A 13,978-nucleotide genomic window follows, 5' to 3' on the forward strand; every position below is an offset into this window, starting at 1 on the left:
ACCCTGCTAGTTTAGCGTCTGTGAGTAAGAACGCCCGCAGATCTCTGAATTCTTTTGCAGTGTTAAAAGAAAATGTGTGCTTGCTGTTTCCTAAGAATCAAAGGTCTGGAGTCCTTGGAAGCGGATTCATAGGATAATCAAAAAGGAACCTGGAATAAAAAACTGGGCTTGTGGTCTGCAGAAACCTGTAGCAGTTTTTTTTCTTTTTTTTTAGAATTTTCTCTAGTGAGAGCTGAGCTGTCTAGAGATCTCTAGAGAACAAAAACATCTCTGCAACAATTTTTCTTAACGGGATTTCTGACTTGTTAGGAAGATACAATAATTTTTTTTTTTTTTTAGCAGCTCTTCTAACTGGTCAGAACCCATTAGCTATCTAGAGAGCTTTTAGAAGTTTTACTAGCAGAGAGAACTGTCTCAACCAGAGAGTTTCTAGACTAGTGAGAAAAAGCTGTCTAGAGCAAAGCAGAACACATGCACACGCACACACGCAGACTGAGAGATCGAGCAGTATGGAAAGTCACCTCAGCAGAACCTAGGCTGCCAGCTCGGACCCAAAATTGGACTTTGAGTTGTTCTTTTCTCTGCTCCCAGACACCCCTTCTCAGAGTCCCTCTCCATGCTGAGGCTGGTCCTAGGCAGTAGATCATCGGGCTGGCCTCAAATTGAGAGATTCAGTTGGTTCCGCTCCCGGAGCACTGGGATTAAAGGCGTGTGCCACTGTGCCCAGCCTGTATTTTCTCTGTTGGTTTGCTGTAATGATTATAAACTATTATTACATAAAAGCTCTGTCTGCATGAAGTCCTGAGCTTGATGACTACTGCTGCATTATAAAGCTGGGTGTGGTGGCACATCCCTGTAATACCAGCACTGGGAGTTGGAGATGGAGGGCTCAGGGTTCAAAGTCTTCTTTGTCTACAAAGAGTTCACAACCAACCTGGATTTGGTGAGACTCTGCCTCAGAAAACAAAACAGAAGAAAGGCCAGGTGTAGTGGTACATAACCTCAGTGCCAGTTCTGGGGGGCAGAGGTATGTAGAGCTCTGAATTCAATGTGATCCTGATCTGGGTAGAGCAGTGGTTCTCAGCCTTCCTAATGCTAGGACCCTTTAATACAGTTCCTCATGTTGTGGTGACTCCAACCATAAAGTTATTTTGTTGCTACTCTATAACTGTAATTTTGCTACTGTTATGAATTATAATATCCGTTTTCTGATGGTCTTAGGTGACCTCTGTGAAAAGGTCGTTTGACCCTCAAAGGACCTTGATCCACAGATTGAGAACTACTGATACAGACCATAGAGAGACTCTGCTTCAAGAAAATAACCAAACCAAAAATCTTATTGTATAGCAGCTAAAATGCTTTGACATGCAAACCCAACAGCCTGAAGCCCCAGAATCCATGGAATGGTGGAAGGAGAGAAACAACTGCATAGTCTTGTTCTTTGACCTCCATGGGTGTTCTGAGACAGCCATGCCCTTACATCCACATGCCACACACACAACAGGAGTACGTACTAAGGACTCGCTTTGTGAAGGTCATTCTGCTGTGTCAGCTAGGCTAACATTCAGTCAATACTGATCTCTTTTATTTTGGAAGTGCCATTTAGCAAAATCCTCCTTCTTGGACCTTAAAGCCAGCAACTGTATGTTTTTATGGGCTATAAGCCACTTTAAAGGAATATTAAATATAATTTCACCTTAAGAATGAAACTTTATTTTTTCAGTAAAAACCTGAATCTTTGTAGGTTTACCCCTTAACCCCTTTATAGGAAAAGTTAATTTATAAAGAAGCATGGAATGACTCTTTCACCTCAGGAATTTATCATTTCCTTTTACGTTTGTAGGTCACATGCTCGCAAATGTCAGCCATATATCCAACATAAATGGCAGCTGTGTAAATGAAACAATGTTTGGGACAACTACTAGCAAACTTGAGTGTACACTTGAAAACCTAGAAAATCTGGACATCAGTGTCTTTCAGGCTCCTGAAGATTTATTAGATGGCTGTCGGGTATGTCGTCTTTCTTATAATGTAACAAACTCAGAGGGGTGAAGAAGAATCTTCAGACCTGAGTTTAGGGCTAGTTTGGACTGCACAGAGAGGTCCAGACACCCACACACCCTCAGCCTGACTCCAAGACCCCTCATAGCAGGACTTGCTCCTTATGTGCATAAACAAACCCTGCACTAAGTTAAGCTACCACGCACCATACTCACGCTGTGCTTGTGAGTCTTCCTGAGCTAGAGCTTCATCTGTTCTACTTCTGATGTCTCAGTTTTGCTCTGAAATCTTAACCACTTACCTTAAAAATATTCATATCTATCATTTGTTGTTTACAATACATTAATGCCAGTAATCATTTTGTGTTGCATTATGTTATTGAAAATATAACTTTTTTTTCAAAGATTTATTTATTTATTATATATGAATACACTATAGCTGTCTTCAGACACACCAGAAGAGGGCATCAGATCTCATTACAGATGGTTGTGAGTCACCATGTGGTTGCTGGGATTTGAGCTCAGGACCTCTGGAAGTGCAGTCAGTGCTCTTAACCACTGAGCCATCTCTCCAGCCCTTGAAAATATAACTTAATTTCCACGAATAAAGTAGTTATTATCTTGAAGAAAATACTTAAAAGATTAAAATCCGTTTTTAGGGCAGTGTGGCTAAAGTGCTTGTTGCTAAGCCTGACAACCTGGGACCATAAGGTAGGAGGAGAGAGCCGAGTCCCTCATTCTGTCCTCTGGCCTCCATATATGTATTATGACACATGTACATGTGCGCACACGTATGCACACACAAACACAACACACTGAAAATCTTTGAACAAGTTGTGCACCATCGTTTAGAAGATGTTGAAGTCTGTCCTATAATTCATCTGCGGCCTCAGCCCTCCTTTAGGTTTCTACTAAGAGATGCCAGTGCTGTGGGGCTGTACAGATGTTTAAAATACCAGTTTTAGGCTGAAGAGATGGATGAGTGGGTCAGGCCTTGCTGTGAGAACATGGGGGCTGGAATTTGATCCCCAGCATCTATGTAAAAGCTGTGAGCGATGGCGTCCAGCACTGGGGGATGGAAGGGAGCTAGCTGCCAGAATGTGTGTACACATTAGATTTAGAATAGATTTCGCTCCGTGTGTATCTCAAAATGTATATGAAGTGTCTTATTTATACACAGTGGATACAGTTTTCTTTTAAATTTGTTTCTGTTGAGAGAAAAAAAGCTTCTTAAGTATGTTAATCCAAAGCAAATTTTTCTTTGCAGATCTATCTTTGTGGTTTCAGTGGCAGAAAGCTCGATAAGCTGAGAAGGCTTATTGACAGTGGAGGTGGAGTTCGGTTTAATCAACTAAATGAAGATGTAACTCATGTCATTGTGGGAGATTATGAGGATGATGTGAGGCAGTTTTGGAGCAAATCATCCCACAGGTCCTGTCAGTTTTAAATTCAGAGCACTTTGTACTGGGATGGGTTGGGTTGGGTTTTCTTGTCTGTGTAGCTGTGGGGATGCATGGCAAGTGGAATCACGCTCTTCCTCACCTACGCTGGAGCCTAATGTTGGAGTGCTCTTTTTGTAGGCCTCATGTCGTGGGAGCAAGGTGGTTGCTAGAGTGTTTTAGTAAAGGATATATACTTCCTGAAGAGTCGTATATCCACACTAACTACCAGCCAGCTGCAATTCCAGTTTCAGAGCAGCCCAGAAACCAGACGGCTGTCTTAGAAAAGAGCGGCACGTTCTCTAAGAAAGAATTTGTTCCTAAAGAGAAGCTTCATCAAGCTGATGAGGAGCTGCTTGCCCAGTATGTAAATGATGACTCCACAGTAGGTAAGAATAGTTGATTGGCATTTATCATTAAGAAGCAACATATAGCAGGGCGGTGGTGGCCCACACCTTTAATCCCAGCACTTGGGAGGCAGAGGCAGGCGGACTCTGAGTTCGAGGCTAGCCTGGTCTACAGAGTGAGTTCCAGGACAGCCAGGGCTACACAGAGAAACCCTGTCTCAAAAAACCAAAAACAAAACAAAAAAAAAGAAGCAATATATAAGTTCATGGTATCTACCACATTTTTATAAACTTTTTTATTTCCCAAAAGTTTATGATTTGTAGCTTTCTAGCCAAGCAAGGCCACCAGGCTCCAAATCACTGACTCATGCTCTCAGCAACTCTGTGCTTGAGTATGAACTTTGTTTGTTTATTAATTGTTTGTTTGTGTGTGTGTGTGTGTGCACACGCACGTGCTCTGGTGTCTGAGGTCAGAGGTGAGACCCTCATGGAGCTAGAGTTACAGACATTTGTGTCTAACGTGGGTTCTGGGAATAGAACTTGGGTCCGTTTGTAAAAGCTGTACATACTCTTAACCACTGAGCCATCTCTCTGGCACCTATGTGTGAATTGTAAGAGCATAAACTTGTAACAATGGCTCTCTGACTGGGCTGTGGGAAGTCTTTTCTGTATGCAGTACTGTTCTTGGTACTGCTGTCTCAGCATATAGTTTCATCAGTGTAGTAAGGTAAGTTACCAACAGAGAGTTAGAACTAACCTTTCTTCTTTTTAGAGGGTATTGTGAAATATTTGATATATCAAAAGATAGAATTCTGTGGTGAATAATCACGTATTGACTATTTATGAAAGTAGAACATTACCCCATATCAAGAGCATCCTGTGAAGTCCTTCCTGTTTTGTTTTGGTTTTTTTCTAGTTTGTGTCATGTGTAGATGTGTTTATAGGTGAGTCTTTGAACTTTATATCTAGGTTGTGTACTTGTTTCTTTATTGCAGTGCTGAGGCGTGACGCAGGCATGGGCTCTATCACTGAGCTGTTACCCTCTTTTTATTTTTAGTTTTAAGGCTTAGTCTGATCTTGGACTTCCTCCATAATAAGGCAGGTAGATTTTGAACTTGAATCTTCTTGCCTTAGCCTTCTGGGTTTTTTAGGCCTCTTTCACTAGGTCTGCCTCTGATTAGTTCAACTTACATAAAGTATACATACTTTGTAGTTGTAAGCTCACAGTTTTCAGTCTTTATTGAATTATAGTTGTTTAATTTGGGGAAACAAATTTTTATTATTTTTCTAATTTTACTCAGCAATACACATTTTAGTTTCGGTGCTTGTGAAGTTGAGAGAGGCAGAATGAGCTTGAGGCCAGCCTGAGCTACATAACAGGCTCCAGACTGGCCAGTCAGGACTAGAGAGACCCTGTCACAAAAACTAAAAACAAAACAAAACCAAAAAACCCGGTGTGTTTACTAGACTGTAATTTTCAGGAAATTTGGTTTTCTGCACTAGTTTCATACTTACATTCAACATAACAGTTCTCTGATTAAAGATGGTGATACTTAACATTTGGGATAAACCTGAAGGTGGGATGAATACAGTCTTCCTTTCACTGAATACCTAAACCTAAGTCTTATAAGTATTAAAATTATCAGACTCTTACATTCTTGTCTTTGCTAGGAAATCACTATGTAGCTTTGCTTGGTTTGGATATTGCTGTGTAAAACAATTTGGCCTCGAACTCACAAAGACCCACCTGCTTCTGTTTCCCAAGTATTGGGATTAAACCTGTGCATCACCACACCCTCTGGAAATAAACTCTTTTTTTCTTTTTATTATTCACTGTAGATCTCAATATCCACTCCCTTCCTCCCAGTCCCCTCCATAGCATCCATCCCCATTTCCCCCTCCCCCTCTTCTCTAAAATGGAGGAGTGTGTCCCCCTCCTCTCCCGTATCACCCCACCATGACACATGAAATCTCTGCAGGACTTGGTGCACCTTCTCCCACTGAGGCCGGAAAGGCGGCCCAGCTAGGGGGATGGGATCCACAGACAAGGCAACAGATTCAGGGACAGCCCTGACTCCAGCTGTTACAGACTTGCATGAAGATCACATTGCACATCTGCTACATGTGTTTGGGGAAGCCTAGGTCCAGCCCATGTTAGCTTTTTGGCTGGTGGGAAATAAACTCTTAAGTCTAGTAATTGTCAAATAGAAAACTTGCCTTTTTCTTTTCCAGTTGAAGCTAAGCTATCTGAAGCTATAGAGCCTGAAGCTGAGCCTTGCAGTGGTTCTATTCACATTGAGCCCTGTGATGATTCCACTCACATTTCTGTGCAAGAGGAAAACAAGTCGTCGGTCAGTCATTGTCTCCTTGACGGCTCTACAGTTCCTGAGGAAGGCTTATTTAGCCAAAAGAGTTTCCTTGTTTTGGGTTTTAGTATTGAAAACGAATGTAATATCGTAAACATCATAAGAGAGCATGCTGGCAAGATTGTGTCCCTTCCCAGCAGAATCGTTGCTGACTATGCTGTGGTTCCACTGCTGGGATGTGAGGTGGAAGCGACTGTGGGAGATGTTGTTACAAACACGTGGCTGGTAAGAAACATCCCAGTGTTGAAGGAAGCAGTGTTGGCTGCCACCATCTTTGTTTATTCTTGAAGCTGTTTGGTTTATCGAAATTGGCATTTGGTTTGGGCAAAGGCAATTCAAAAATGTAGGAATGGGAGACCAGCAAGATGGCCCAGTGGATAAAGGCACTAGCTGTGGGAGCCTGACCACCTTTTGAGCCCTAGAACCCATGGTAGAAGAGAGAACTCCCAGAAGTCCTCTGACCTCTATGCAGACACTTTCTCTCCCTCTCTTTTTCCCTTTGCTGTGTGCCTTCTCACATGCACCATGTATACTTTCTCATGTGTGTATTTTCATGCACATACAATAATCATAATTTTTTAAAAATTTAAGATCTTCAGCTTCTTGATGTCAGTCCTGTAACTAGCTTCGGGTGATTTGACACTTCTAGTCTGTGTAGGCACTACATTCACCTCACATGCACAAACCCACGCTGTCACGTATTAAAGCTATATCTTTTAAAGAACTTAAAGTCTGTACTTCTTGATCCTAACACTGACATCCAGAAGTTGCTATCACAGGGCTATGGCACCAGTATTCATTAAAGTAATTTCCAATTGCTAAAATAATCCATCTTACTGATTTAATATGCAAGTGTGAAGAATTGGTATTCTGTATGCTTCTTCGAATATCATTTGGAATGTGCCAAGAATGAGCATATTCAAGTCTATGTAAAATTTCTTTTTCTTTAACTAAAATTGCTACTATTATAACTTGAGCTTTTCTTAACCACTTGTTTCTTATAGTAGCTTTATTGCTTTTGTCTTCAAAGGTTATGTGTATAGACAACCAGACATTAATTGATCCCAAGTCAAATCCCCTCTTCACACCAGTCTCAGTAATGTCGGGAATGACTCCTTTAGAGGACTGTGTGATTTCCTTCAGTCAGTGTGTGGGAGCAGAAAGAGATTCCTTGGTATTCTTAGCAAATCACCTTGGAGCAAGGTATGTGATGTTTTCAGTATATCTGCTGCACATGAGCACACACACAGAGAGCATTAAGCCAAGGGCCTTGTACACACTAATCAAGGGCTCTACTATGGCATCCTTAACCACATCATGTTTTATTTGTTTTGACTTACTGGAAAGTATGTAATTACATTTGACTAGGATTGTGTTTGTATGTGTGATTGATGGGGAAGTACTGAGTCGTACACAATTAGATGGATATCTGGCAAACTTGCAAGGCTGTGGGCAGGCATTGGTTTTTTCCCATTGGCCTAATCACCAAGAAAGGTGGTGATATGTGGGCTGTTACTGAATTGTGCTTCTCTAAGCACTGTGCCTTTCTGTACCTCCCCTTCTTCCTTTTCTCCCTCTTCCTCTTCTCTCCTCCTCCTTTCTTTTTCTTCTTTTAAATGTATATCCATTGCTTCTCTTTTTAACCGGGAATGCAGATGGAGCACTTTGCAAGGAATGCAGAGAACATTTCGGAGATAAAGAAATTAAAAGTTACCTGTAAAATCCTTCAGTAGCTCAGCCTCCTTTAATTGATCATTTCAGAGTAGCATTTGAAAAAGAGTAGAAATCAGCTGTATCAAAACATTTCAGCTAGCCAACTTCATAGTTAATAGGAAATATTTTTCGATTAAGAGCATAAAGAGCATAATTGCTTTCAAGCAACAGACTCAAAACAGGGGAAACGATGTCAGCTAAGGCAGAGATGAATTCAGATAAAAGCTGTGATCTTGCTGCTGTTACAGATTGTAATGTAAATAATTTTTGGAGCTAGAGGTTTGCCAAGTGATCTGGGCAGTTGTAAAGGAGTAGCTTAGTTTAAGGCAGTCTGTACTGGGACTGGAGATGGCTTGGTGGTTAGTGTATGTGCTACTCTCCGAGAAGAATCTAGTTCTAAGGGATCTAGTGTCCTTCTGGACCCCACAGGCATGTGTGCACACATGTGCATGCACACACATAAAAACAAAACAAAAAAAGTTGGGCAGTGGTGGAGCACGCTTTAATCCCAGCACTTGGGAGGCAGAGGCAGGTGGATTTCTGAGTTCGAGGCCTGCCTGGTCTACAGAGTGAGTTCCAGGACAGCCAGGGCTACACAGAGAAACCTTGTCTTGAAATTCCCCCAGCACCCCCCCCCAAAAAAAAAAAACCTAAACTATCACCTGTTAATAAGTGTGTTTTCCTTTTTCAGTTTCTCTCTCTCTCTCTCCCCTACCCCCTCTCTCTTTCTCTTTCTCTCTCTCTCTGGTGGGGGTGGTGTGACAACAGGGTTTCTCTGTGTAGCCCTGGCTGTTTTAGAACTCTCTCTGTAGACCAGTTTGACTTTGATCCAACTCAGAGGTCTGCTCACTTTTGCCTCTGGAATTCTGGGATCAAAGGCGTGCATTGCTACTACCCAGAGTATGTTTTTGTGACAGTAACATGCTATTATTTTTTTAAAATGGGCTAATTGTGTGTGATCATTTGCTTTATTTCCATGTAAATTTTAGTGTTCAAGAATTCTTTGTTCGCAAATCCAGTGCAAAGAAAGGCATGCTCGCCAGTACGCATCTTATAGTGAAAGAACCGACTGGTTCTAAATATGAAGCTGCAAAGAAATGGAATTTGCCGGCAGTTAATATTTCATGGCTCTTAGAAACTGCTAGAATGGGAAAGAGAGCAAATGAAAACCATTTTCTGGTTGACAGTGCACCTAAACAAGGTTAGAACTCTTTGTTTTTATGTATCTTACAACTTGATGGTTTCTGAAATATGAATGTTCCAGGACTTGCTTTGAAGCATTCATTTATTTTGCTGTTTATGGTGGGTTCTGTGAGTCTTTGTTGGGTGTTTGTCAGTGGTGGTATCTCATCACAGATGCTTAGTGTGTACTCTAACCATGATTTATTTGGGCGGGTCAGTACTCCCTGAAAGTTAGTAAAGTACACTGGCTTAGTTACTTTTCTGTTTGCTATGATAGACACCATGACCAAAAGCAGCTCGGGGAGAAAAGCATTTATTTCATTTTACAACTTGTAGTCTGTCATCCAGGGAAGTCCAGGAACCAATGCAGAGACCACAGAGGAATACTGCTTTCTGGCTTATTATTCCTCAGGGCTTGCTCAGCTTGCTTTCTTATACCTTCCATGGACCATGTGCCCAGAGATGGACTGCCCACAGTGAACTGGGCCCACCCAAATAAATCATCAACAAGAAAACACCACAGGCCAATCTGGTGGGCATATTCTCAGTTAAGGTTCCTTCTTTCCAATGACTCTAGCCTGTGGCTTGTTGACATAAAACCAGCCAGCGCAGCTATTTTCCTTTGTCTTGAGTTTGAATGTCCCTTCTCTGGGATAGATGACTTCTTTGACTTATCAGTTACGACCTTGTCTTATCTTCACACTCTTCTCTTTTAGGCAGTATTCTTCTTGCTTAGAGAGACTGGTTTGCTTTCTTGTCTCTGCCAAACTATAAGCTATACAGGCAAGGACTGTGTAAGTCCTGTGAATTCTTTACTTTTACTGTCTGGCAATGGGCTTGGGATGAAGTAGTCAAAAGTGTTTTCTTTAATGTTGAATAAAAGTAGAGAAGGCAGAGATGGAGGATACAAGTAGCCTCTGAATGGTAATGTTTCTGGCGGACTTCAAAGGCCAGTCATCATCTTGGGAGCACCTGAGAGCTGTTATCTGCTACCTAGGTAGACTAGACATGCTCTATTGCCTCGACAGTGAGCTTGAGTGGTAGGAATACCTCTCTAGGCTTTCCAGAACTTTGGCTACACTTAATTCTAAGTACATGGTTTTTTAATTTTCTTCTTACTGTGTCTTGACTGGGTCAGTACACTTTTGTGAATGAGCTTGTAATTATTTGTTTCAGTTAATGTGTGTCTGATTCAATATATACATTCATGCACACATGTGCACACATATCTGTATGTGTGAGTGTATTTATTTGTGTATGTGATGTATGAGTGTGCATGTCTGTGTGACCAGAGGTCAACATCATGTGTTTTCTCTGTCATGCTCCATCTTGTTTTTAGAGACAGGGTCTCTCAGTAAACTTGGAACTCACTGATTAAGTGCACTCCAGGGATGCCTGCCTCCACCACTGCACCCAACAAAGTAAGCACTGTACTCACTCAGCCACTCCTCCATTCCTCAGTGTAGATTTTAATGTACGTTCTGGAATCAGCCCGGCACTTATGAGACTGAGGCAGGATAGTCACTTACAGGTGTGTCCAGCCTATGGCCTGTGGGATGCATTCATACAAAGATGGCTTCGACTACAGCCCAACACAAAATCATAAATTAACTTTTGTTTTTTTTTGTTTTGTTTTTTTTTTTTAAACCATGATTGCAGGGTTTTCTTTGTAGAAGACAGTATTATGTTGCAATGTCAGTCAACAGGGTCTGTGTATCTGCAAGGGTCTGTGAGACCTGTCTCAGAACATAAGTTTATCTGGTTTGCTTCTTGGAAAGTAGGCATATATCTTTATGGTTTAAAGTTTACCGAGACAATATGTAAAACCTAACAAAATACTAAATTGTCCCTTTGCCTCATATGAGAGAAAAAGCTCATATTAGTGGCTCATTTGTTTCTTTTCATTTTCAATCTGTAGAACAAGTCTTAGAACCTAAGATACCAAATGGAGTGAATGTGAATCCAGATTCTCCAGCACAGCCAGACGCCGCACACTTGGGGTTTCATAGAGGAAAGACTGTTACACCCTTGGACATGAGCCGTTTTCAGAGCAAAGCTTTCCGTGCTGTCATCTCCCAGCACAATAGGCAGGACTCAGCCTGTCCACCAGTAGGACAGCCACTGAAGAAGGAACCCTCCTTACACCTGGACACACCATCAAAGTTTCTGTCCAAGGACAAGCTTTTCAAGCCATCCTTTGATGTGACGGTAAGACTTGAGGAAAATGTTCCTAGTGCTAATAATGGTTTTACGGTTTATAAAGGTAGAGCTCCAAACTGTGCATTGCTACTAAAGTTTGGAATAGAAAGTTATCCAAAGGAGGCAGAGGCAGGCGGATTTCTGAGTTCGAGGCCAGCCTGGTCTACAGAGTGAATTCCAGGACAGCCAGGGCTACACAGAGAAACCCTGTCTCGAAAAAACAAAAAAAAAAAAAAACAAAAAAAAGAAAGAAAGAAAAGAAAAAGAAATAGTCTGATGTAATGGTTTTGTAAGCTTTAAAATAGCAATGTGTTGCTACCTTTTCTGGATGACTAGTGTGCCTTGGGCTTGCTGAAAGCCCTAGTGTCACCTTACCTTTCCAGTCACTCCTCTTAAAGGAGATGAGTGGTGTTTCTCTGTATGATCTGAGCAGTGGGGTCTGATCACCTTAGAAAATTTATCCACAAGTCAAAGGCTATTTCAAATAGTCTTTCAGATCCTCAAGGCTTTTTTTCCCCGCCTTTTTTTTGGGGGAGGGAGTTTTCAGCCTTCCGAGTAGCTGTAAGTCATTGCCTGGGATTCCTGTATCCTTGAGCCCATTTATCTTTTGATAGTTTACTTATAGAGTATTAAGAAATGACATTGAGCCGGGCAGTGGTGGTGCACGCCTTTAATCCCAGCACTTGGGAGGCAGAGGCAGGTTGATTTCTGAGTTCGAGGCCAGTCTGGTCTACAGAGTGAATTCCAGGACAGCCTGGGCTATAAAGAGAAACCCTGTCTCGAAAAACCAAAAAAAAAAGAAAAGAAAAGGAATGACATTGACGCTGGGCCTAGTAGAATTTCCTAGAATCTCAGTAATGTGGAGGCCAAGGTGGAGGGAGGAGCTTAAGTTCAAGACCTGCCTCAAACAAAAAGGACTTTTGGATTTTGTTTGCTTAGGTTTTGTTTGTTTGTTTGTTTGTTTGTTTTTGTTTTTGTTTTTCTGAGATAGCATTTCTCTGTCCTGAAACTCGCCCTGTAGAACAGGCTGGCCTTGAACTCAGAGATCTGCCTGCCACTGCTTCCCTAGTGCTGGGATTAAAGGCGTGTGCCACCACTGCCCAGCAATTCTTTGGTTTTGTTTTTTGTTGTTGTTGTTGTTGTTTGTTTTGTTTTTTAAAAAAAAGGGTTGTGGAGGTCTCCAATAGAATTGTGGCCTGGGAGATATGAGAAGAACATGGGTTCAATCCACAAGAAATCCAAGTCCATTGTAGGCATTTTCTTACTACTGTGTAGGGACAGATTATTTCAAAAATAAATATTGATACCTAGTACCATTTTATTCTAGGCTAATGTATATCCTTAATGTTACTAATTCTGGTGTCTCTTATGAGAATCAGAAGGGCTCCTTTAGTATTCTACAATAGCAGAGTCCTACAGTTTTACATAAAATCCCTTCCTGTGATTAGTGTTCTACCCTGTGAGACTTAAGCAGAGGAAAGGTCTTGGTGCTGTGACTTCTGGAGTCAGGATGACCCTTCTTCTTACTGACTTGTGACACACGGGAACTCCCTTGAGCTTCAGCATTCTTGTTGTAGCATCATGTTAAGTGATGAGTGGGTCCCAACAACTTGTTAGGTTGCACAGTTCATAGACCCCTTACGTAATAAACAAAGAAAAGGGGATGCACTGCTAAATGAAACAAGGTGCCAGCAATTGGGCAGCCACTGCCTGTGCTCGGATAGTCCTCGTTCTGTGTGCCCTTCCTTCTGCTGCTGCTGCTTGTTACTTCTGCTTCTCCTCACAACTTGTCAGAGTTGTGTTGTGCATAGGCAGTGTTAAAAGTCTTTTTGCGTCTATTTTGTTGGGTTTGTTTGGCCTTTGCTGTGGAGATTTGCCCGTGTTCTATATAACTGTAGCTAATCATTTAGCATAAGATGGTATTTTTTCCCCCTAAAGTGTAGTGTTTGATATATATCTAATAAGGTTATATGAAAGCTGTAATTTCTGATTACCTAAATCTTTTAATATCTTTTGCTAATATGCATTTACCTATCCTGTATATTAAATGATGTTTGTAAGTTTCTTGTATTGGTAATTCTTGTTTTGGATTTTGGTTTTTGAGACAGGGTTTCTCTGTGTAGCCCTCACTATAAAGCAGGTTGGTCTTGAACTCTGGGATCTACCTGTGTCTACCTCCCAAGTGCTGGGATTAAAGGCTTGTCCCACCATGCCCAGCATTTTTCTTCTGAAATCTCACATGGTTTTTGTTTTTAGTAAGTAGTTGCTTTGTTAGTCAGCACACTGATGTGCATGACTTTGCATTAGTTAGAATGTAAAACGGGGCTTTTGATATTATAAAAGTCCTGTTTTGTTTAGTGGTTTTTGGCTTGAGGGCTGTCTGCTCTGGTTCTAGGATTTCAGTCTGCTGTCTTTATCTCAGTTCTGTCATATATTATTTTGTAATTAGCTTATACTTGCTTTATATACCTTTAAATTATGTGTTTGTTTGGTGTTCTTTTTTCTCTTCTTTTTCTTTTTTCCTTTTTGTTTGTAGTATAGAATCCCTACTTCATTTTTGAGACAAAGTCTAGTATGTAACGAAAACTGGCCTTGGATTCAGAGCTCTGCCTGCCTCTGCCCGTTAACTACTGGTTAAAGGCATGGACCACTGTGCCTGCCTGCCTTTATTTCTTACTCACTCACTCTTTCTTTCTTTCTTTCTTTCTTTCTTTCTTTCTTTCTTTCTTTCT

At 41.3% G+C, this 13,978-nt stretch overlaps 1 protein-coding gene across 1 annotated transcript in view; it reads left to right on the top strand.

The window, feature by feature from the left end:
• Topbp1 (DNA topoisomerase II binding protein 1) overlaps positions 1-13,978 on the top strand; it is a 49,214-nt gene that overhangs the window by 11,437 nt on the left and 23,799 nt on the right. The window contains exons 8-14 of the mRNA XM_028756795.1: positions 1,844-2,010; positions 3,268-3,431; positions 3,581-3,828; positions 6,019-6,377; positions 7,183-7,355; positions 8,855-9,066; positions 10,966-11,255. Coding sequence (XP_028612628.1) covers positions 1,844-2,010; positions 3,268-3,431; positions 3,581-3,828; positions 6,019-6,377; positions 7,183-7,355; positions 8,855-9,066; positions 10,966-11,255 — 1,613 coding nt within the window. The remainder of the gene's footprint in view (positions 1-1,843; positions 2,011-3,267; positions 3,432-3,580; positions 3,829-6,018; positions 6,378-7,182; positions 7,356-8,854; positions 9,067-10,965; positions 11,256-13,978) is intronic.

This window comes from Grammomys surdaster, unplaced genomic scaffold (assembly GCF_004785775.1).
Source record: "Grammomys surdaster isolate TR1022 unplaced genomic scaffold, NIH_TR_1.0 126131, whole genome shotgun sequence".
Taxonomy (NCBI): domain Eukaryota; kingdom Metazoa; phylum Chordata; class Mammalia; order Rodentia; family Muridae; genus Grammomys; species Grammomys surdaster.